Source organism: Centroberyx affinis, unplaced genomic scaffold, assembly GCF_046629955.1.
Source record: "Centroberyx affinis isolate AG114_WGS23_722 - 3 ecotype Tasmania unplaced genomic scaffold, CSIRO-AGI_Caff_v1 ptg001467l_1, whole genome shotgun sequence".
NCBI classification, from domain to species: Eukaryota; Metazoa; Chordata; class Actinopteri; order Beryciformes; family Berycidae; genus Centroberyx; species Centroberyx affinis.
Genome location: NW_027279936.1, coordinates 19,988 through 44,000, shown reverse-complemented (window position 1 = coordinate 44,000; position 24,013 = coordinate 19,988). Strand labels below are relative to the sequence as shown.

The 24,013-nt window shown below is 43.8% G+C and overlaps 1 protein-coding gene across 1 annotated transcript in view; it reads left to right on the top strand.

Moving 5' to 3' along the window:
* LOC139650231 (connector enhancer of kinase suppressor of ras 2) overlaps window positions 1–20,716 on the top strand; it is a 53,100-nt gene extending 32,384 nt beyond the window's left edge. Inside the window, exons 9-24 of the mRNA XM_071526833.1 lie at window positions 3,916–4,062; window positions 9,162–9,289; window positions 9,393–9,607; window positions 10,041–10,127; window positions 11,016–11,224; window positions 13,113–13,150; window positions 13,261–13,303; window positions 14,747–14,795; window positions 15,537–15,709; window positions 16,483–16,556; window positions 16,719–16,790; window positions 18,230–18,300; window positions 18,398–18,498; window positions 19,213–19,972; window positions 20,119–20,381; window positions 20,507–20,716. Of these exons, the coding sequence (XP_071382934.1) occupies window positions 3,916–4,062; window positions 9,162–9,289; window positions 9,393–9,607; window positions 10,041–10,127; window positions 11,016–11,224; window positions 13,113–13,150; window positions 13,261–13,303; window positions 14,747–14,795; window positions 15,537–15,709; window positions 16,483–16,556; window positions 16,719–16,790; window positions 18,230–18,300; window positions 18,398–18,498; window positions 19,213–19,972; window positions 20,119–20,381; window positions 20,507–20,716 (2,640 nt within the window). The remainder of the gene's footprint in view (window positions 1–3,915; window positions 4,063–9,161; window positions 9,290–9,392; window positions 9,608–10,040; window positions 10,128–11,015; window positions 11,225–13,112; window positions 13,151–13,260; window positions 13,304–14,746; window positions 14,796–15,536; window positions 15,710–16,482; window positions 16,557–16,718; window positions 16,791–18,229; window positions 18,301–18,397; window positions 18,499–19,212; window positions 19,973–20,118; window positions 20,382–20,506) is intronic.
* Window positions 20,717–24,013: the final 3,297 nt, after the last annotated feature.

The following is a 24,013-nucleotide window of genomic DNA, read 5'->3' as shown; positions in this document are numbered from 1 at the left end:
GCAGTGGCACACTCAGACGCCAGTATTTAAAAATACATTCCTCTGTTTAGGTGGGAAACCTATTATTTTTCCTACATGGTCTAGATCTGGTATCTGCACTCTCTCTCATGTTATGGATGATGGAGGCGTAAGATCATTTGAAGATCTTAAAAGCGCATATCATTTATCCAGAACATCTTTTTATTTTTATTTACAATTGAGAGCTGCTTTTCGAAGTTATGGAGTCTCATGCAATAATTCTCTTTCTATACACCCGCTTCTTAAGCTTTTATGTATTAAACCTAAATGTGGGTGTTTTGTATCCAATCTGTATAAAAAGTTACAGGAAGCTACAAGTCCTATAATGGGGGTGACCAAAGTCTGGAATGTTAACTTAAAGGATTGGGAGCAAGTTATTAATTGGAAGAGAGTATGGGGAAATATCAAAGTTTCATCACAAAATTTTAACCATCAAATGATTCACTACAAATTTATTCATAGACTGTACTTCACTCCCAGGAAACGCTGTCAACTTCAACTTTGTTCTACACCCATTTGCCCTCTGTGTAATAGATAGAGAAATAGGAACCTACTTGCATACAATGTGGCAATGCCCAGATGTGTTTTTCTGGTCTCAAGTGGCATCCCTGATGAGAGGTATAATTGGAATCTACGTACCTTGTATTCTGACTATTTTACTTTTAAATTATGATTTTTAATTATCTCTTAATTTTTCTCAGAGAAGATTGCAGACGTGTAAAGTAACAAAGTAGAAATACTCTCGTTACTGTACTTGAGTAGTTTTTTTGAGGATTTGTACTTTTTAAAGTATTTTTATAATGCTGTACTTTTACTCTTACTCGAGTAATTTAAATAATGGATATTCTACTTTGCTACTTTTAAATGTACATTCCGTTACTGAGTAAATTCAGATTTTTGTTTTGCACACCGCGCTATGAAAACAGAATGGTAGCATTGGGACTGCTCGCTAACGTTAGTGCAGTGGCCAATGAAATTAAATCGCGCTCAAGACTGCCCAATTAAATTAGACAGGCGTAGACAATCCACAAAATTGTAATGATCCCAATCGTCACATTAGTTAAGAAATCTCAGTTTCATTTGACACTGCTGATATAGCCATAGCAAAATGGATGTATCTGATTCTGATATTGTTGCTGCTAGCAGCTCTAGCTCGTCTGGCAAAGGAGAGAATCACGAAACAAATCAAAATTGCAATTGGGATCCATAGGCTGTTAACTATTGTTAACTATTGATACGTTGATGCAATAGTAGGCTCTGTATATTTATTTTTGTATTATATTTTTATTTGTACATGTACAGGTTGTATGTCCTTTCCAATATCAGCATATTTGATTTTTTGTAAATAGTATGTATTTTTTATGTATTTTACATACAGATTTGTCTTGAGAAAATTGTATTAAAAGTGTTTTTCTGAATACTATTTTTCTCTTCCTGGTTAATGACATTGCATTGGGACAGCTTTGGTAACACTGGTAACATGTGCTGGATGTATGAAATGTAATTATTAGGGTAAATAGGCTAATTAAAATATAAAACATTTTTAAAGTAACGCAAATGTACTTTTACTTGAGTACTTTTAAATAGGCTACTTTTTTTCTCTTACTTGAGTGATTTCCTACTTGAGTTAATTTTCACTAAAGTAACAATACTTGTACTTGAGTAGGATTTGTCAGTACTCTTTCCACCTCTGGAAGATTGTTGCTTCTAGGTATGACAGCTGCAAAGAAAATGTTAATACAGAGGTGGAAGCCCCCACATACACTCCATATTACTCATTGGATTGTCCTGTTTTATGACTTAATCTCTCTAGAGCTTTCTATTGCCCGGTCAAATGGGACCATGGCAAATAAAGGTGAGGCTCTGTCCAAGGCAATGGAGAAGGTTAATTCTATCTATATTAATCACGTTGGCCAATAATGTTTGGTTCGCTATGATAAATGCACATTTTTTGCGGAGAGTTATGTGTGTGTGTATGTATGTATAAATGTATTTGTATATGGGTATGTGTAGGCATGTGTATGTACATGTATACAGTATGTGTGCATGTACAGTATATGTGTGTATATATTTATTAGTAGTAGTTCTATTATTAGTATTATTATTATCATTATTATTTGATTAGATTATTATTTATGTATTTATTTTTTTCATTTTTTATTTTTAGTTATTTATTTATTTTTTTTATTATTAGTTTTCTCCTATGCTATATGTCTAGGTATTACGTAGGCATGCATAGGGAGTTATCTGAAGCCAGCCAGGGTAGGATGACCACATTTTAAAACCCCCAAACCGAGACCCTTAAGTGTACTGCACATTCATGCACGCGCACATGTATGCGCTTATGCACACACCATAGGCGTTTTCATCAGGATGGGGGACAGTTATTTCAGCGCTTAGCACACCTAGTGACTGCACCTTTCAACACCATGGACAGTGCCTCAGCAAATGAAAAATTAAAATTATTATTAGTTTTGTCTCCAAAAATCCACCAAAACATAGTTTATGTGGTGCATTGTTTATGTTTTTTGATTGGGTTAGGTAATAATGAGCGGGACAGAACATGATAAACGTCTATGTAGGCGCTTAAAACAAATATAATACTATTATTATTATTTTAATTGTGGTGAAAACCGGGACAATTTGGTAGTGAATGTTGAAAACTGGGACATTTTAGTGTTTTACAGATATTTGTCAGGACTCGGGACACCCATCTTGAAACCGGGACAATCCCGGACAATCCCGAACAAACCGGGACGTCTGGTCATCGTAAGCCAGGGGAGGGGAAGGGAGTAAACTAGGGTGGGGAGAGGAGGGGAGGGTGGGATAAAATGTTAGGTTTCTTTCTTTTTCTTTTTTCTCTCTTGAATTACACTGTCTGCAACAATGTGTTATGGAGATGTATGGACACATATGAATGTGATACATGCGGGTATGTGTATATGATTTATTATCGTTACACCTTAAAGAAACAAAATAAACATTTGATCACAAAAAAAAGACCGTGTTTGCAGACCAATTGGGCCCGCTGGGACTGCATAGTGTTACTCTACACATGGTGCTGAAATGCTGGGATAGTGACAGGGTGTATTGGTTTGGCAGATGTGATCCCGTTGCTTGCATCTGTATAACTCTTAGATATAACAGGGGCATTCAGTAGTAGTGTGTGTAAGTGGTGCACAGAAGCAGCGTGACTGCATTGTGGCATGGTAGAAAAGGTGATATGCAGCAAGCGTGTGTATGTGATTGTGTGAGTGTGTGTCTAGCAGTGGATGTATAGCAGTATTCTCAGCAGCCTGATGTATACACTACCAGTCAAAAGTTTGGACACAACTGATTGAATGCACTATGTTTTTCATTATCTTAAAGACGTTTTGATCTAAAGGCTTATGCTTAAATGCTTGAATTTAGTTTTTTAGATAAATATAAATAGTGAACTTGATGCCAATGTTTGAATTTCTTTCCTAAGCTTTTGCCGTTCAAGGTAAAACGGTAAAATATAAGATAGTTTTGATTTGTTTAACACTTTTTTGGTCACTGCATAATTCCATTTGTGTTATTTCATAGTTTTGATGTCTTTACTATTATTCTAAAATGTGAAAAATAGTAAAAATAAAGAAAAATGTGTGTGTCCAAAACTTTGACTGGTAGTGTAGGCTATATATATATGGTGATTTGCAACATTGGCTTTGGTAAACAGTTCCTTGCAGTTGTCTGGACAGGTAGTATCAGAAGCCCGGTGTGTGTGGTGGTTTGCAGCAGCAGTTTCCAAAGCTCGATATTCGTGTGTGTGGTGGTTTTCCTCAGTAGATTAGGTCACTCCCGGTGCGCGGGTGTATGTGTGTGCGTGGCGGTTTGCAGCAGTTATCTCGGTAGCCCGGTGTGTGTGTTCCTCAGGTGGGCTGGCAGCTGAAGAACCTGGTCAACGCTCTCAGAGAGGACCCATGTGGAGTCATCCTCACGCTGAAGAAGAGGCCCCAGAACACCCTGAGCTCCACGCCCGCTCTGCTCAGGAACGTCCGCTGGAAGCCACTGGGCTTGCAGGTAAACACCAGCACCACAGGGAAGCCTAAACCCATGCTGGGACACGGGCGATTCCCCAAATCCTGACCTGAAAAGGGCAAAACTGACCCGAGATTCACTGACATGCTACTCTCAGTTCCTAGCATGACTGTATTTGAAAAGTAAGCAAGAGTGCAAGAAATTGGGATTGACCACAATGCCTGCATGCTGCCCCTTCCTCAACCATGTATCCATGGTCTTCATATAGTTACAGCTAGGATTTGGGTTATAGGATGATTTGGCTCTACATAAGGCATATTGTACCTTGTAGCTTTATCTCTGACTCACGCTCAGCTCTCTCCTCACTCCCTACCCCACTTCTTTTCTACTGCCCACACTCTGTATTCTCCTACTGGCATTTTTAACAAATATTTGCATAGGGCACTTGTCCACTGTTTGACCTTGCCTCACCATCCTCCTGTTGTGCTTTTCAACAAAAGTCTCATTTTTACAGCTTCAAACTGACACAGTTCACTGCCATTCAGAAATGTATTGATAGCTTACTGAAGGAGCAAGTCAGCGTAAAAACCTTCAGTCCACTTTTGTTGGATAAATACTGAAGAAAAAGTATGCAGGCCAAAAGCACTTTTTTTTTTAAAAGATAATGGTTGCTCAAGATGGAAGTGGGCGAAAATAGTGAAGGAGAAAAAATAACAGTTTTAAATACCAGTTTTTTCAGTGAAAAAGAAACAAAAAAAGCACGCCAAAAACGTGGCTCGGTGCTCCGGAGCGGTGTGGAGTGATTTAAAACGTGTGATGCAGCCTGACGTCGCTGCTCTGGAACGAGAGCGGAGCAGCACAAGGGCATCAGAGGGTCAATTCACACTCCCACTCACATGCCACATTCATATTTACTGAAACTCAGGACCTGATTCGCTCAACCTTTGCCCTGAAGGACAGCTCTTTTTTAAAACAGAATGAAATATTAACGTACAGTAGGTCTAAAAGGTAGAACGCTTGTTTGAAGGCTTATAGCTGATAGAGGCATATCATATCCCATCTTTGTTTGAGATGTTTTACCCCCCTTTTTTTTAAAAAAACAAGTGCACATTTCACTTTGTTAATCCATCACCCATGCAGACTCGTGCCGAGCCAAAGAAAATCACTCGACAGTTTCGGTGCACGAAAAGAACAGCTTGTGCAGAGACGTACTCCAAAAGAGTGGCCAAAAAAAAAAGATAGATCTCACAGCCCTGTTCAAAACTCACAGAGGAGAAGCGGGGGCTTTGAGGGGAGGAAGATGAAGCAAGGGCCAGTCTGATGCTGCCTGAGTGCTTTGTAAAGCCGTGGCTGTCTTGTCAGGCCCTGTGTTCCATGGCTGCTATTTATAACCTTGCATTAGGCTAATTCATTTACATGCTACATGCATGCTTTGATCTCTGCTCGGCGCTCTGCTGCTCTCTGGCTTGCTCTCTCTTTCCCTCTCTCTTTCTTTGTCTGATTTTTTTTTTCTTTTTCTAGGTCTCCCCTTCTCCCCTCTCTGTTTTCTTTCTCCATCCTCCTCCTCACTGTCTCTCTGCATATTTGTCCTCTGTTCTTTGGAGGCAACAATTCTGTGACTGCGTGTTTGTCTGTGAGTACACTATGTGTGCGTATGTTTGTGTGTGCACATGTGTGAGAGATTGACTGTGAGATTCAGTAGCTACGCAGAGTGTTTTGTGGATATGGTTTCTATAGTGACCTGGGCAGCATTAAAACCATGCAACAACCATTTTGACTGCATCCCGGTGCTTCCACCATATACTGTTAACTTCATCACTGTCTCTGTCTGTGACAAGCTGGAGGACTGTTCTCTTTTCCAGGTTGTTGCCTTGTTAGATCATTGCTCTAAGTCTGTGTCATGAGATTATTGTTATATTTGCTGTGTGCAACAGCAGAGGATTGTGGGAAGGCTATTGTGAGCTCTGAGTGTTCTACCCTGATGGGCTGCTAAGACACAAACACGCCGTGAGCGCCCAGATCAGAGCGCAGAAATATCTGTGGGAGAGGAGAAGAAAGGAGTGTTTTAGAGTTGTTCTCTCTCAGAAAGACCGGAGCTCTTAATTATTCATAAGCAACTACAGGCAGCTCTACTGGCTCTGAAATGAGAGCCTCTACTCAGCAAATACTGGAGATAATTCACTGAATCCAAAATATCCTGCTAAACAGGGTGTGTGTGTATGTGTGTGTATGTCTGTGTCTTGATGCAGGCGGGTGTACAGGCATTTCTATGGGTGCCTGTATGCATACTTGTCCATCTACATGTGTAAAAGCAAGTGTGTGTGTACATGTGTGTGTGTGTGTGTGTGTGTGTGTGTGTGCAGGGTGAGTATATAGGGTACTAGAGAGATTTTTCTGTTATCAGTCCCGCTGCTCCTTTGAGAGGCAAAAGGAACTAGGTCACTCTGCAAGCTTGGTTTTGGATACATTCATAGACACACACAGATGCACACACAAACAAACACATGCAAACACATGCACACTCATACCTCTAAGCCTGGTTTTGGGGGATGAATTGTACGGCTGTGAAGTTTAGCCCAAATGTGGCAGGCGTTCAGCTGGATTATAACTGAATCCACAAAGGAAACAATTTATCTCTGCAAATTATCATGTGATTTCAGACCCAAATCCTTTCATGGCAACCTCTTCTATTCTACTGAATAATGGCACATCTCTCTCTCTCTCTCTCTCTCTCTCTCTGTCTCTGTATGTGTGTGTGTGTGTATGTGTGTGTGTATTTGCGTGCTGTCCACAGCAGGTTGGAAGAAGAGCAATTTGATGATCTATTGTAATTATAATGATGCTGGCAATGATTTGGACAAAGAAGATGAGGATTACTGTGCTGATGCCTATGCATGCGTGCCTGCTGTGCTGCTGCAACATGTACATGTACTGCAGGGAGCGATTTCATGTGTGACTAAAGTCCACATCAGTGTCCAGTCCACATCACAGGTCACTTCGCCGGTCCCACGTGTGCCACACATTGTCCCTTAACCCCACCCCCCTTCCATGTCCTGTTGTTTATGTTGTTATGTTTAGACACATAAATAATTACTCCTTCCAAATGCCTACTATGTTAGGCAGCATGTATTGGCAGGCTATATATTATTTATAAGCCCACTCAATGGGCGAGGGGTTATGGCTGTACTGACATCTTAGTTACAGTATGTTATTGTGGTTTATTTGTGTATGCACAGTACAGTAACGGCTATTGCAGCTTGACAGAATTCATGGTTTGAAAAGATGAATGTGTTACAGTTTGTGTTTGGCAACTGTTTCTGTACATTTTAAGTGCCTTACATAGCTGGGATGTTATCAGGTTTAACATATTAGGTTAAAAAAGATGCTTTACATTCCTCAGTGAGCAACAGTAGTCACAATGTGTTACAACTAAATAGATTACAGAAACTGAGTGTGTGTGTGTGTGTGTGTGTGTGTGTGTGTGTGTGGGTGTGTGTGTGTGTGTGTTTGTTAGTGAGTTTGCATATGTGAATGTAAGAGTGTTTGGGGGGTGTATGGGGGATAGTGGTCAGAGGGGGGCTATGTGAGCAGGATATATTTGGGTAGTTTTGAGTGGAAGCAGCAGGGGTCAAATGGTTTAAGTGCTTTTTTTTAACAGTGGAATTCAGCCTGCTGTGTACGTCCCATCTCTCTCTCTCTCTCTCTCTCTCTCTCTCTCTCCCTACTTCTACCTCCCTTCCTTCCCCCCAAACCCTCACCCTCCACTGCCCCCCCCACCTCCCCTCCCCTCTCTGTTCATGCAGGCAGCAGTGGGCTGTAATCACTAAATTACTGTTTTCACTCTCAGCTCCAGTCACCACACTGCACAGCTCCCCCGCCTCTCTCTCCCCCTCCTGCTCTCTCTCTCTCTCTCTCTCTCTCTCTCTCTCTCTCTGTGTCTCTCTCTCTCTCTTCGTCTGTGTCTTTATCTCGCGTCCTATTTCTTTTGCTTTCCTCTCTCTCTCTCATGTCCCTCTCTCTCCACTCCGTCTCCATTATTTATTGTGAAGCCGTCTTACTGTAAGCTGCCTTCATGAGAGGAAGAGAGTGAACGAGAGAGAGAGAGAGAGCGAGAGAGAGAGAGAAAAAAGAAAGAGATGAGGAGAGAGAGGGGAATTGGGGGACAGGGGGGGAGGGTGAGGAGATGGGAGGAGGATGGAAAGTTTGGAAGATGGAATGAATTAGCCTAATGCATCGCTGATGAAATGATGAAACACAGGGGTTTCATAATGAGCACACTGCCCGCCTCACCACCGCTTGGGTTCTGTATCTGTTTATCCATTCTGTCCGCACTCACATCTCCCGTCTAAAACCGAGCGTATTCCTCAGACGTAAAACCCTCCATTCTTCAAAATCTGGAAACCTCTTCCCCGGGAGGAATCACAGTATTTGTCACCCCAGCTATTCAAGCTAAGAAGAAATATAATTCATCGGAAATTTGGAATGAATTCCCACGACATTGAGAGCGAGGTCCCTGAGAGGACCTGACAGAGGACAGGATGACAAATGAATCTATGTGTCGCGTCGAGCCGAGCCGAGCCGAGGCAGGAGGCCGCGGTAGCTTTCCTCTGTCCTCTCCAACCTCTCTCTTGTAGCACAGGGTGAGGGGAGAGAGGAAGAGAGAGGAGAGGAGGGGTTGTCATGGGAACAGACATGGAGAGCCCTGTGTGAGTGAAGAGGCTTGAGACAAAATGACAGAATAGTGAAGCGATAGAACGTGGGAGAGGCTGCACAGTCAGACAGATATAAAAAAAACAAAAAAACAACACCACGCACACAACATAGTGGCTCTCTGGAAATACTCTCTGTTTGTGTTTCAACACTAAACCAACTACGGTACAAGGCGGATATCACAAATAAAAGGTTCCCTTCCCAAGTAACCCCATAAGCTGCGTGCTTGTTTGCTTTTCTATGAGGGTGGGTGCAGGAAAAGATCTAACGATCCGTTTCTTTAGGTTGTACTTCAAAACGATCCCCTCACCTTCCTCCAATTATAACTCAATATAACAGTGCTGAAATAGAATCTCTCTCCCTCTGTCTCTCTCTCTCTCTCTCTCTCTCTCTCTCTCTCTCTCTCTCTCTCTCTCTCTCTCTCCCTCCAGCCGATCCCCACCAGTCCCACCAGTACCTCTCCCACACCCGGTGGAACCTTGGGCATGTCCAAAATGGACGCCCCCAGCATGCAGGACGTCTTTATTCTCTCCCCTGTCTCTGGACTCTACAGTACCAGGTCAGACATTCACACACACATACACACACACACACAACGCAGATGTTTGATGACGCTGATGACAGTGATGATGACAGCTCCGACCTCTGTCCCCCCCCCTCAGGGAGGAGCTGGGTCTGATGTCATGTGACGACATCAGCCGCTACAGCGTGAGCTCCCAGTCCGGCTCCAAAGGCTCTGAGGCGGTCAGCTACTACCTGGACCAGGACAGCGGTCAGTACTTCTCTCTGCTGGAGGGAGACGGACCCCCGGGGCCCGACTATGACAGGGGGGGCCGTAATACGGGGGTCCGCCGACGGGACAAGACCCCCACCCATGGTAAGACAGAGTGAGAGAGAGAGAGAGAGAGTAGACAACATGCTGTTTGAGTGGCTCTGGCCCTGTGCTTGTTGTGTGTTGTGTGGACCACCATGCATCCTCATGCCACTTCTCTCACCTCCAATTTTCATCTTTTCTCCTTCTGTTTTCGTCGTTCGTCGCACGCTACACGGCTGTGCTTGTGTGTGTCTCTACCTCACGTATACACACCTCCCCGAAAACACTGGTCACATGCCAAAAGGGTCGGTCCATTCACGTCTACAGTACCCAGACTGTCTCCAGCTCCCTGCCTGCCCCCCGCCCCCCCCACCCCACTTTCTCTCTTCTCACCCCTCCACTCCTCCAGCCCTCAACCACGTTGTCTCTCGGTCACCGTCTTCCCCGCGACCCCTCCCCCCTAGCCGACTCTCTGATTGCTGATTGGTTGTTCCAGGTGACCTCAGACCCGTTTCCATGCCTCCGGAATATAATTGGATGGCCGAGGCCAAGGAACCCAGCATGGGCAAGAGAGGGAGCCGAGGTACACACACACACACACACACACATATACACACACCCAAACACACAAACGGGTCGGATTGGTGCCGTGCTTTGCTTCATACTCAGCTCAAAACATTTCAGCTCATCTTCTGGTCCATGGTGGTGTGGTTGTGTATGGATACATATCTGCCAGGTATGTATCTGACAAAGCGATACAGAAACATAAATGCATGGAAATTGCATTTATACAGCTGCTCAGGAAATGAAGGTATTTGAATGTGACCGATTCTACCAGCTCCACCGTTTTGCGGCGAGACTCGATCTGTATTCAACCAAGGATCCTCCACTCTACCGTCAGAAAGTCTATGAATAACATTAAAGCACAATACTACTGTTGGGGGCCTCCCTTTCTCTCTCTCTCTCTCTCTCTCTCTCTCTCTCTCTCTCTCTGTCTCTTCCTCTCTCTCACTCTCACGCTTTGTCCCTGTCAACCTCTAACATACTTTCACAAATTTGTATTGTATCATATTTAAGTATATGGATAATAAACAAATGAGGTGAGAAGCTGCTACTATGCTGAGCCAAAGTAGATTAAACCTCATATTTTCTGTGACTGACAAGATTTATCAATGGCGCCGTCCAAATCAACATAATCATTGCAAACGGATTATCTGAGGTACTGGATGTCTTGGCTGTGGATCCATATCAGATATTACAGCTCCGAGGCACTCCTATACTCTGTTTCAAGGCTCTATCCTTTGTTGTCAGGTTGTTATCTTTAACTGTCTATTCACCATCGTCTGTTTCTAGTCTGGGGTTTTCTCTCTCCTCCAGGATGCTTTGGTTTTCCTCCCCCAGTCAAGGGCTTTTCCATCCCTCTCTGTGGAGTCTGTCCATCCTCTAACCGCTCTATCCCTCACTCCCGCAGACTCGGACAACTCCCTGCTGCGTTACCTTAGCGACGACAAGATCCTGGTGATCGAGGAGGAACCGGAGGGTCCAGGAAGAGAGAGCCGACGGGATTCCACCAGGCGCTCTCGGCGCAAGAGCCGCAATCCCAGCAGCCCCAGCTTTCCCATCAGCCCCTCCATGCTGTCCTCCACCCTGCGCCTGGACCAGCCGCCCGATGCTATGTCTGTATGTACACAGTCTTTTAAATTAGGCTTTTTTTCACCTATATAATAACTAACATTTTATCATTTTCAGTTTTAACTTAAATTTTTGTTTAGTTTTAGTCAGTTTCTAGCTTGCTTCTGTATTCTATATTTAGTTATAATTGTGTTTTGTTTAATAGAGGCTGGTTTTGCTATTATTATTATGTTATTGCCTGATTCTACACAAGTGTCTGGAACAGCAAACAACCCTCACCGCTCTCACCCTTCCCATCCCCTTGAGCTATGGTGGCCTGTAATGGACACAAACAATAAAGTCTCTTTTTCACAACAGAGATGAGTAAGCTAGCTAATTAAACAGAGATCTAACAACGTGTAGTGAAAAGGTAATATATCATGATGCAAAACACTGTGTGTGAATCTGTGAACACCATGACCTGATTGACCAAGACTAGATTGTGAGAGGGAGAAAGGTGCGTGTGTGTGTGTGTGTGTGTGTGTGCGTGTGTGTGTGTGTGTGTGTGCGTGTGTATGTGTGTGATTGTGTGTGTTTGTGCGTGTTTGTGTGTGTCTAAGTGTCAAAAGAGTCAAGCTGGAGGTTGAGGATGTCCTCTCTGAGAACTGTGAGGCATCAGGATTAGTTAATAATAGATGTGCGTGTGAATGTGTCTGTCTGTGTGTGTGTGTTTGTGTGTGTGTGCGTGTGTGTGTGCGTGTGCGTGTGTGTGTGTGTGTGCCAGGGTGAGGAGACCAAGGAGAGTGGGCTGATCAGTGTCATTGCATAGGTGCCAGCTTCAGGGATTAAGAGAATAGCAGTGAGACACTCAGACACACCCCTCTCTAATGTTCTCTCTTATGCGCACACACACACAGACACACACACACACACACACACACACACACACACACAAACAGACACACACACACAGAAAGGCACACCAACACACACAGGGATGCATTTGTATGCAGGGTAGCCATCTCACGACTCATCCTAACTCATCCTAATATCCCCATCTCCTCAGACACGCCTGAGTCTAAATAGGAGTTTATTCTGGACAAACACACAAGCACACACACACACACACACACACATATGCACACGCATCCCTGTGAGTAGGTGTATGACTCAGCATGAGCCAGACCAATTACAAGCGCGACTGACAGACTGTGCTTAAAACACAACACACGCACACACTCGCACGCACACACTCGCACGCACACACACACATACACACACACACACACACACACACAGCTCTATCGGTCTAGCTCACACCAGCCCTCTCTGCCCCTCTCAGCTGTGTGTTTCTCATGGTGGTGACTCATATCTTTTGGGTGGCACATGAAGTATACTATCCTGCACTAACAAGCATATGCTCACCTTAATGACCTGCTTTTTTCCCTTGTCCCTGTGTATTCCCTTTCCCTTAAAGGAATACACCAACCTTTTGGCAAATAAGCTTTTACATAAACTTAGTGTTGGTCATCAAGAGGATTGGTGGTATAGTTTCACTGCCAGTATTCATGTGGTTTACTACAGTGCATGGCAACGCTTTAGCATACTGTGTAGGCAAAAGCTAGCCTACCATCATACAAAATATGAAGCATATACATTAGTACAGTAAATATTGGCCACACAAAGTTGTAATATTCTTGTTGTACAATGGTAATTTGATGTAAGAGCTTATTCGAATCCACAACCAGCACAAGTCAGTTATCTAGACATGCAATATATACATGCAGAATGCAAATACAAGGAACCACAGAACATACTGTACACAGCATAGCAAAAGTCATAGAAGAGCACAGAGACCATACATATCAACATGTCTAGTGTGTAGAGCCATGTTATATTATGGTATTGATAGTTTTAGAAGCGCTTTAATTAACTCCCTTCTCTCTTTGTCTATCAGCGAGGTGCAGACACACTGCGAGCAGATACAACAGACAGGTGAGTTTGTGTTTGTGTGTGTGTGTGTGTGTGTGGGTTCACATGCTTGTGATTGATGTAAGGAGTTGTAAAAGTCACTGGTGGTTATAATCCCTCCTGTCCTTCCCCAGGTACTCGGGCTCAGGAAGCTCAGGAGCGGCCTCCATGAGGAAGGTAGGACACAGTTCTGATAATCCACATACCTGTTCTAAAACAATTCTTTCTTTCCAATATGTTTTGATGTTGCATAAAAGCACATTTCGCTATGTAATAAAGGCTTTGCAGTTGCATCACAGTTATCCTAGCAACCACATCTGGCGTCATGGAGGTCCACTGGAGAATTGGCTGTGCCCAAATAACGGCTAAAAATATAACAACCGGACAAGAAAATGAGAGATACCTGAAAGAGATTGGTGTGGTGTGGGTGTAGATCCATTCAGTAATGTTTTAATTAAAAAAAGAATAGTCTGATAAGGTAAATTGGTTTCCAAATGTGGGTTACTGTGACACAGGACACTGTCTTAGTCATCAGCTCTAAACTCTCCTCCAAAGCACTATGAGTTCTAGCTTGAGATGAGTCAGCTCCGTTAACTTAAATAAACAGTCATTTTTTTGGCTTTGTTAGCAAGCAGGCTAATTTAGCAGAGCAACCAATGATAACATCACAGCCACGACTAACCCTACCTTCTACAAGATGCATTAGCTTGCATGCAATTCAGATGTGTTTACAACAAGACAGTGATGGTTAACTGACCAGATGATTTACCCAACCAGCTGACATTATCTAAACACAAAAACAATCAAAATTATTAGTAGCGATCAGTTCTCAGTCAAAAATAGCACAGAAATTAACCATGCCTTTACAATTCTGTTGAGACAGCCTAAACGTACTAGAGAGCTGAGGACCTCCACTGGCTGCCAGAGGGTGTGTTATGTCACGTGAAAGCCCTCTATAGCAGTGGTTCTCAACGTGGGGTCCGGGGACCACCAGGGCTCCTTGAGGGGGTTCCAGGGGGTCCCCAGCAAATTGATGGATTAAACTTAAGCATTATTTAATTTACAAGAAATTAACACAGTTACAGAAGGTAGAATAATTACTATTGGTCATAGTTTCACTGTTATCCATCTACCTACAATACAGATAGTCATGGCATCTGGAAAAAAAAACATATCTAACAATAACAATACAAAATCACATCAACATAAACAAAACTCAAGTTCTTATTGTAAGATTTAAAAGTCTTCACTTTTTGATGCCCTTCAGTGACTTTTGATACCCTGAAATCACAAAACACAAAATCAAAATACACAAAGCCCTGGCATCAGTGTGGATCAGTCTCCATGGCAGACAGCTTTCAATCCTCCATAGCGGGTTGTAGGTCATTTCCTGGCTGCAGCAATTTCAGTATTGTGTTCCCTCTGTGCCTGTAATCCTCTCTGCTGTGTGCCTGATAAAATAAAAATAAGCTAAACATGGAGAGCGAACTAGCCTATCTTCTCTATGAGGAAAAAAAAAGAAATGCATCAACGCCAGCCTGGAAACTTTGCCTGAACATGTCCTTTCAAAATGGAGTTTTGATAGTCTACAACTAATATCTTTTTCTCTTCTCCCTCCAGTCTTTCCATTATACCTCTCTAAGAACGAAAACCAAAAAGAGAAGTAAAGGTAGAAAGCCTGTTGTGTTTCCTTTCTTTTTCTGCTATTCTATTCTATTCTATTCTATTCTATTCTATTCTATTCTATTCTATTCTATTCTATTCTATGTCTAGCAGAATCCATACACAATTTCCAATCCAATTTGTTGTCATGTTAAGCATTATCATGACATAAGACATTTGGTGGACGCTTTTATCCAAAACACCTTACAATTCTATCAGTGCATATACATTTTAGCATGGATAGCCCAAAAAAGAGGCAAACCTTTTATCCTGGAAGTGTGGCTGAATCCCAATGTCCAGACTCTGGATAACCAGATAAACATTTTCTTGCTAACACCTTTTTTTCCCCTTCATTTTACCTGCCATGATTGGTGTGTTTACACTTTTTGGATGCTTCCCCAGTGTCCTCATTTATTGACGGCATTGATGCTATGAATGATGAGCAATTCCCTCTGAAAAGTCTTCAGGGCTGCAGACTCGCTAAAAGTCTGCATGGAGGGCTTGAAAAGTTCACATCATAGCCCTTAAGAACTTGCTGATTTTGCAGTGAGACAGTGCTAAGCCCTTGTGGACTTAGCGGGAGCGCGCTTCAGAGTCTGTGAGTCCGTAAGTCCGGACATTGGGATTCAGCCTGTTTTTGCCACACTGTAAGGACTGAACTACACTTAGTTGTATTTGGTTTAATTCAATTCAAAATGCTATGAAATTCACTTTCCGCTGGTGTGACAAGCATCTCCTCTCACCCTAGGTTCCCTTACTAGTGCGAGTCGAAGGAGGATTTCCTGTAAAGACCTGGGCCACGGCGACTGTGAGGGCTGGCTGTGGAAGAAGAAGGACGCTAAAGGGTACTTCACCCAGAAATGGAGGAAGTACTGGTTCATCCTCAAGGAGTCTTGCCTCTACTGGTACACCAACCAGAATGTAAGACATCCTATTGAAATACCATGATTAGTCACACTCCTCAAATTCTCATCAGTCCATCTCTGCAGCACTCTCTTTTCTCCCAGCCTCTCCATTCATTGTTGCTTTTCATTTCTCCAAATCTATAGCTACTTAATAACTCCATCCCTACCTTTGTCCTTCCAGCATTCAAGTGTCCTATTCTGTGCAGTGTTTTGTGCGAATGCTTAATCATTGTAAGAGCATTTTACCTCAAGCAAACGTAAAGCATAAGCTTTTAATATGCTGTTTATTTTCTTTATATCACAGTCAGAAATGTCCTTGGACCCATGAATTAATAGAATATTTCCAATATTATTGTGGAACAACAAGACTCCATGCTATCTATTGCAAGGCAGTGTGCATGGAGTCTTTTTGTTGTATTTAGTCCTGCCTTTATCCTATTGTACCTGCCAAGAAGACTTTGAAGGTGTGCAGATATCTTGACTACTCAATATTACTGTGGAAAAGGAACTTACACAGACCCCAAGAACTAACTTTAAATGGGATAATGTATCTCAGTGAGATCGTCATATCTCAGCTATCGTATTCACATCTACAAGTCTATAGTTAAAGGAGCTTATCCTGGCCATTGTAAATAACATATGTTGTTTTCACACACTGACTCTTGAACAGAATACTACTGAGTATCTCAAATAATATTGGAATATTAATATGCATGTAAACACACGCAATGACATTTGTTCTCTGTGGTGATGAATGTGCCACCATTCTCCATCTGTCTCTGCCTGCAGGATGAGAAAGCTGAGGGCTTCATCAGCCTCCCCGAGTTCAGAATAGACCGAGCCATCGAGTGCAGACGGAAATTGTGAGTGTCCCTCACATGTCACTCAAATTACTAATCAAGCACATTTGCGCTCACCCACATAGCGTGCACACACACACACACATGCGCACACATACATATGCAGACAAAGAACACACACAAACACAGACGCCCTAATCAGCCTTTCTTTCTGATTGACTGCAGTGCCTTCAAAGCCTGTCATCCCAAAATCAAGAGCTTCTTCTTTGCCACAGATTGTCTTGAGGAGATGAACAGGTGAGTGTGTGTGTGTGTTTGTGTGTGTGTGTTTCTTGATGTGGGCTGGACAATAGTCGGGTTGTCGGGGACATCACGTGCTCTTTCATGAATATTTTAGCTGAGTAAACCAAGTTTACACAGAGCAACAACCTACCAAGACAACCCTGCCCATGAATAAGGCATGAACCTGGCCCTCTGTTGTTAAATGCAGAACTGTGCATGCGTGCTTGCGCGTGTGAGTGTGCGTGCATGTACACGTGCGAGTATGAGAGAGAGAGAGAGGGGGAGAGAGAGACTGTAGCAATATTTGCAGGAGTCCTATGTGCTATCTGATGAGCTCTAATTATCCACACCTCTCCTCAATGACATGGGGAGTTAATTGGGGGAGAGTAATTAACAAGCTATATTTGACATCCATGCTGAGTTTCGAGGTGTACGTGTGAATGTGTGAATGTGCTATTGCATGTAGATTTGCATTTGTGCACATGTGTGTGTGTGTGTGTGTGTGTGTGTGTGTGTGGATGGGTGGATTTGGGTATAGACCTAAGTTGGCATAAGACGTCTTGACAAATTATCTTTGTTCATGGCTTGAGGTGCACTCACATCTGGATTTCCCTAGCTTTTGCAGAGGCTCAGGTAGTAATCTTGACTTGAAAACTAAGAGTGCAGAATAGACTGTATAGGCAGACAGCTCATCAGAAACCACACTAAAGGTCCAATTCAAGGAAAAGACAAAACTGACACTCTTAAAGAATCTTTGGGTTTTAAATGTTATCCTTTAGGTGCTCTGCATGTGCCAAATAAGAGTTTAATATTCACGAAAAAAAAAACCTGCATCTCAACACTAGATATCTAAGGCAACATCACTGCTAAGTTTTTATCCTGGGAAGGGAATGAGGAAGTTGTCTTCCTGTGGGATGCACTTCCTAGGATGATGCGTTTCCTGTTCCTCAGGCTCAGGCTGGGTCTCTATTCTTAGTGGTGACCTCATTATTAGCTGTCTGCAGAGAGACACAGGACAAGCCAGAACCTGCGATAGAGACAGGGAGAGGGAGGGAGGGGGGGTCCTGAATGATCGAGGACAGAAAGGAGAGAAAACGAGAAATGGATGGGGAGAGAGAGCGGCGTCTGAGACTCACTGTTCAGACAGAATGCGACAGATGATTGTCAGCTCTCTCTCTTTCTACATCCATCTCCCTAATTATCTCGATGCCTTTCTCTCCTCATCAGGGAGGTGAAGTCAGTCAGACAGAAATCAACTGTTAAGAGACACCATTTAAATTATTTAGAGTGAGAGTTCTTTATTCATCATCTATCATTTACCCAGCCTAACCCATCCTCTACTCTCATCCTCTCTGCTCTTTTCTTCATCTCCCCTCTGATGCCTCCCTTCTCCTTTCTTCTCATCCTTCTCATTTGCTCTGCTCTGGGTCTATTTTTCTCCCTCCTTTCTATAGGTGGATGAACCGACTGGGCCTGGCCGCCATTGGCTACACACCAGATGATAAGGTGCCACGCCCTGATGAAGGTGAGATGGTCTGGGTTGGCTGGAAATGATTGACTCTACCTTCTTGTCCATGGGTTGCTGACATGTGTGTGTGTTTATCTTGCTATCATAACATCAGACTACTGGAGTGAGAGTGATCAGGATGAAGTTGATGGCTCAATGACACTCAAACAGGAGGGACCCTCATCCCTTTGTGATACCTACCACCGCACACCATCGGTGAGTAGAGACAACATACACATACACACACATACACATACACACACACACACATACACACACGCGCAACATTTTCTTGCAGTGTTTCATTCTAATAGAATATTTTATTCTAAAAGCCCCACAGTTTTCAGGGCTGCATAGAGCAGAGCTCTCAGCATTAATAAAACATCAGAGTGTGGGACTATCTGGTTCTCTAAGCAGCCAAGACCAGCACTTCTCTATGTAATGCTGCCAGCCCCTATTCACACTCTGACCTCTAGGTGGCGACAAATAGCTGTGCTCATTACATCTCAGGAAGATGATACTGTAAGTTTCAAATGTCCCTCATTCAGTTGTGGCATGCTCTAGAGTCTGCTGAGGTCCAGTGGGATTGGTACCATGTTTATTTTTTGCAATGTAAAATCAACAGTCATGCTAGTCATTTCTGGAGTTGTCATTGTTACTCATCTACCATCTCATTGCTTTCTCACTCTCATCCTTTGGTCCCTTTATACTACTTTCCTCTCCTTCTTTCTTCACCTGTCTTCTCGCTCTCCTACACTGGCTCACTACCTCCTTCTCTTTATGCCCTTCTTTTCGTGGGATCACCTTTTCTTGTTATCCCTCCTCACATTCTCACCCACCTCTCCATCAACCTTTCTCTATCCCCTCCTTGCTCCTCTCCATACTAACCAACCCTGTCACCCCTCCTCCCTCCCCCCCTCGCCCTTGCAGACCCACCTCCTCCACAGTTATGACCAATTGCCCCGCTCAGTCAGCTCCATGAGCCTCTTGCGCTCCACTCCATCCCCACTCCCTCCACCAATGAGCGCCTCCACCTCCCCAATCCCTCCACAGATGGTCTCTTCCACCTCCCCTATCCCTCCCCAGGTCAATTCTTCTAGCCCCTTCCCGGAGCCCAAGCACGGCCGCCACTTCTCTAGTGAGTCCACGCACTCCCATTCCTCGGCTGAGGACCAGCGCGGGGACGGCATGGGCATGGGCACGGGTACAGGCAGCACCAGTACCCACTCCTCTGGTTGCCGCTCCTCCCACCGCGAGCGCCGCTCCTGGCAGGACCTCATTGAGACGCCGCTGACCAGCGCCGGGCTGCATTTCCTTCAGACAGGACCGGGGGACGGCGAGGGGGGTTATGGGGGCGGAATGGGGAGCATGGTTGGGGAGATGGGGCTGTACGGAGGGCTGGGCAGACAGGGCATGTCCCCGGAGAGACGCAGGCAGGCCACGCTACCCGTACGGAGGCACCACGCCGCAGAGCGGGACAGGGAGCGGGACGGGCCCTTCCCCCTGGAACGGGGGCCACACACACACGCCCACACGCACCGACGCTCCCACAAGCAGCGCAGCCAAAGCCTGCCCAGGAACAGAGACCCAAGGCCGGGCAAGCTGCTACAGACCCCAGCTCGTATGGAGGAGAGGAGCGAGGATGAGGAGGCAGAGGGACAGGGTGCAGATATCAATGAGGGCGATGAGGGTAAGGGACTTACATACGGTCTGTGCTATATAAGTAGAGGAGAGTGGGGCTATGGGCAATATTGTGTTATTAAACCTTACTTCTGTTCTCTGTGTCATTCCAGTAGGCCACTGATTCTGATTCTTAATGTTTCTTACCTGACTCAGACTTGCGGGAGTTGAGAGTGGAGGGCAGGGAGAGGAGGGTGTCAGAGGGAAGGGAGCGGCGAGTGTCGGAGGGCCGTGAGACGGAGCCATTGGACGGGCTGGAGCAGCTCTACCGGGCCCTGGAGCAGGCCAACGTCACGGCCCTGGGAGACCCTCGGCCCTGTAGCCGGCAGGAGCTCCGGCGTTGCTTCACCCAGAGAGCCAGAGACCCCCTGCTCAACGACAGGCTGCACCGGGTCCGAGCCCTCCGCAGCACTCTGAAGGTACTGCACAATCAGAGGATCACCGCTCAAAACAAAACGATTTTGGAATTCAAAGGAGAAAAAGTAGTGACAGGATTCAGCAGGGTTTACCTAAGTAATCCCATGTTGTCTCTTTCGTCCCCCAGGCCAAAGAGTCGGAGCTGGCAGTAATCTGTGCCCTATTGGAGGACCCTGGCCTGTGCTCCCAGACCTTCAGAGAGTGGAAGCAGTGGCACAGCGACCTCTACTCAGACATCTGCCAGCTTAGTCCTGGCACCAACGGCCAGGACGATCTCTCCCCACTGGCCGCGCCGCTCATGACCCACACACACTCCTTCATTGAGACACATGTGTGAGAAACAGAAGAGAAGCAGAGACCATATACACGTGGACATATACACACTCACTCACTCACACAAACCTACACACACACACACAGACACACACACACACCTTCGCATTAGCCAAATCCTCTCTCCTGATCACTATTCTGAGCACGCACTCAAACTCACACAAACACACATACAAAAGACACACAGGAACACACACTGTAAGATGTGTAAATATCATAGAGGGAACAGTCAAGAGACCTGCGTGTATGAACTTTTGATAATCCTGAGGACCCCACAGGGTGCCTACTGCATGCCTGAACAGAAAGCATTAATCTTCCTTTGTCTATGGAACTCAGCATAAACTCAACACGCTTGTCAAGCAAAATGGAAAAAAGGAGACTTTTTGACATGTTTGTTTCTTTGTATTATCTTGGTTTTGCTATTTCTGATTGATTTTAGGGGGCAGGGGGAGCTATGTAGCAGCAATACAGAGGAGAATCCTTTTCACCACAGCACTGTACTTTTGTACTGATGAACTTTGCACCCAGAGCCACCAGTTCTCCCCCTTTCTCTCTATCCTTTTCTCTCACTGCATATATTGTTGATTTATAGGGACCTTACTGTTATTCCAGGCTGGTTTTGATGGGACAGCGTGGGGAAAGTAAGGGAAGTGACTTTGACAGTATACTGTAAGACTGTGGGAGGTAGCCATCAATGCTGGTGTTTCTATCTTAGCTGTTCCTCTGAGAACCAATGAAAATGACCATCACTAGCATCAAGAAACCATTGTGCTGGCTAGACGCCCACTAGCCACTGTTTCAAACTGTGAACTGTTTTTGGTGAAGAGAAATTACGATTCTATATACAGAATGAAGTTCCTCTGATAGAGTGCAATTTACTGAGGTTCTACGATTCAGTTTGCATTCTCTCTTTCTCTCTCACTTTCCCTCTCTCTCTGTGTTTCTCTCCATCTCCTCCTTCTCTTATTTTTTATTTTCTTTTTATTGTTTCCAAACTCTTCTTTCTCTAGTCGTCAAAGACTTGTGTATATTTGTATACTGCTGTGTATACTGATGTAAATGTTTGCGTTCCACTACCACTGTGATATGCTTCTAGAGGTAGCGGAGGGAAGACAGAGTATGTACTTATATGCGTGGGTGCAAAACAATTTTTCTTTTCTTAAACAGCGAATGCAAGAGCTAGAGAGTTCTTTCAAAGGAGTCACTCACTACAAAGAATGCACTTTCTATATCTCTATATCTCATTGGCTGCATCACAGGGTCTATGTCTCATCGGCCTCTACCATTGCTGTTCAAAATATCAGGTAAAAGCATTTGCCGTCTCATTTTCTAAAGATTTGTGTACAGTCTACAAATATATTTAAACATAGAAGAATATATAAATCTATTTACGTTTTGTGTCATAGATATAATGTAAAGTATGATGTATTCTATGCCAAGGTTTTGCAGTGTCCCCCTCTTCACTCTGTAGACGCAGGGTGTTAGTAGTTGAGCAACTAGGAGGCAAAGAACAACCACCATCAACTTGATTGACAGTTTTTACTGGTTTACATCATGGCTGACCCATAGATGTTCTCCTGGTGATGTGTTGCATGAGAAAAGGCCTGGGACTGATTTGATTGGACAGGGTAATAATGTGGATCATTTGTGTTCTCTTCCTTTTTTTTTTTCTTCTTCCTCTCATGATTGCAAGATAATTAGATCTGTAGCGCATGATACATGCAAAAAGTACTGTTAAAGAATGAGTTTTTATTCATGTGTTCATAAATTTGAAGTATTCTTGATTTTCTCATTAGATAGTGTTCGAAGACACACACTGTACGGTAACTGAGGGAGGCGTTTTCGCTACTCGGTTCTTGATCTCATGCAGATCCTCTTTTAGGATTCTACCAGGATCTTTCAATTGGATGTTTTGGTTTACACACAAAAGACACTGACACGTGTCTTGGGTTTGTCTCCCTAGGACCCCAGTCTGAGAGACAACAATACGGTTTCTTCTAAACTGAAAGCTATTTTGACATTCCCTCTAAGCATAAGGTGGATGCTGGGTGGTCATAGACCTCTACACTAAATGGTCTGTAATGTCTGTGAAACTCAGATGAATCATTTCATCTGCAATATCAGGCCAAGGACTCAACAGTGCCCCCCAGTGTCGAAGACTCTGAGAGACATAAGTAGCACCTGCTGCATCCAGCACTATCTGTACTTATTCCGTATCCTTCATATTTTACTGTAGTTATTTGACTGTAGGTTCAGGTTTTTCATTACATCACACTGTTGTGAAATCAAACACACCCCAGAGATATAGTTCATGTTTTTATGAATGGTTAATTTGAGAGGACCACAAGAAACTAAACGATGCAAGCACTTTCCCTGTGCCTCCCAACCCTCTCTTTGGCAACGATGGACTGACTATAATGGCATTCCTACACACACACAGCTGTAGAAGTGTTACAATACAGTTTTAGTCTGCAGACCTCTCTCCGTCTCTCATCTCTGGTGTTGGTCTTCTTTTTCCAGCTGCTGCTCTGCTGAGCAGGCGACATACTGTAGATTTAGGAGTGCGAGTTATGATTTGTAGGCACAGACTGTGTTATCCCTCCCAGATCTTTGTGTGTGTAGACCTGCAGAAACAGGCCGAAAAGGGAGATTCCACTGTGTGTTCTTTCAGGGGTGTACACCTCATGGTACATTGCACAGGTGTGTAAGATGTAAGTTGCACTGCGACATTAAAAAAGGAACATATTGCTCTTTTTCAAGGATAATATTAGCTTACTGTTATTCTGTACATTAAACTGACTAAAGATGATATTGAAAAAAGAAAGAAAATTACATTTATTCTTCCTAAAGTAGCCTTTTTTGGTTTCATATATATGAATATATATTACAAAAAATACAGATTGTAAACTTAAGTTGTTAAACTTTGACTTCAATAAACTGAATCCTCTGCACTATGAGCCATGTTTCGATTATATTGTGTGTACCTTTTCTTGATTTACGTAAACAGTATTACACAAGACTATTATTATCCTGTTGATGCCACTATAGGGATGACCAGGTTTCAGATTAGAGGTAAGGTGGACAAGTGTTTAGGAAGACCATCCCATAACTGAAAGGACATGTTATATTATGGCAATAGCTAATGTGTATCTGTCAACAGTGTCCTATATGACACTGAACCCCTATCTGCTCACTCACTGTAAGTTTAAAACTGACAACTAAATGCTTAAATGTAAAAGAGACACGTTTATGTAAGGCAGCTTCAGCAGTCCTACTCTATACCCACCTGTTTTCAAGACAA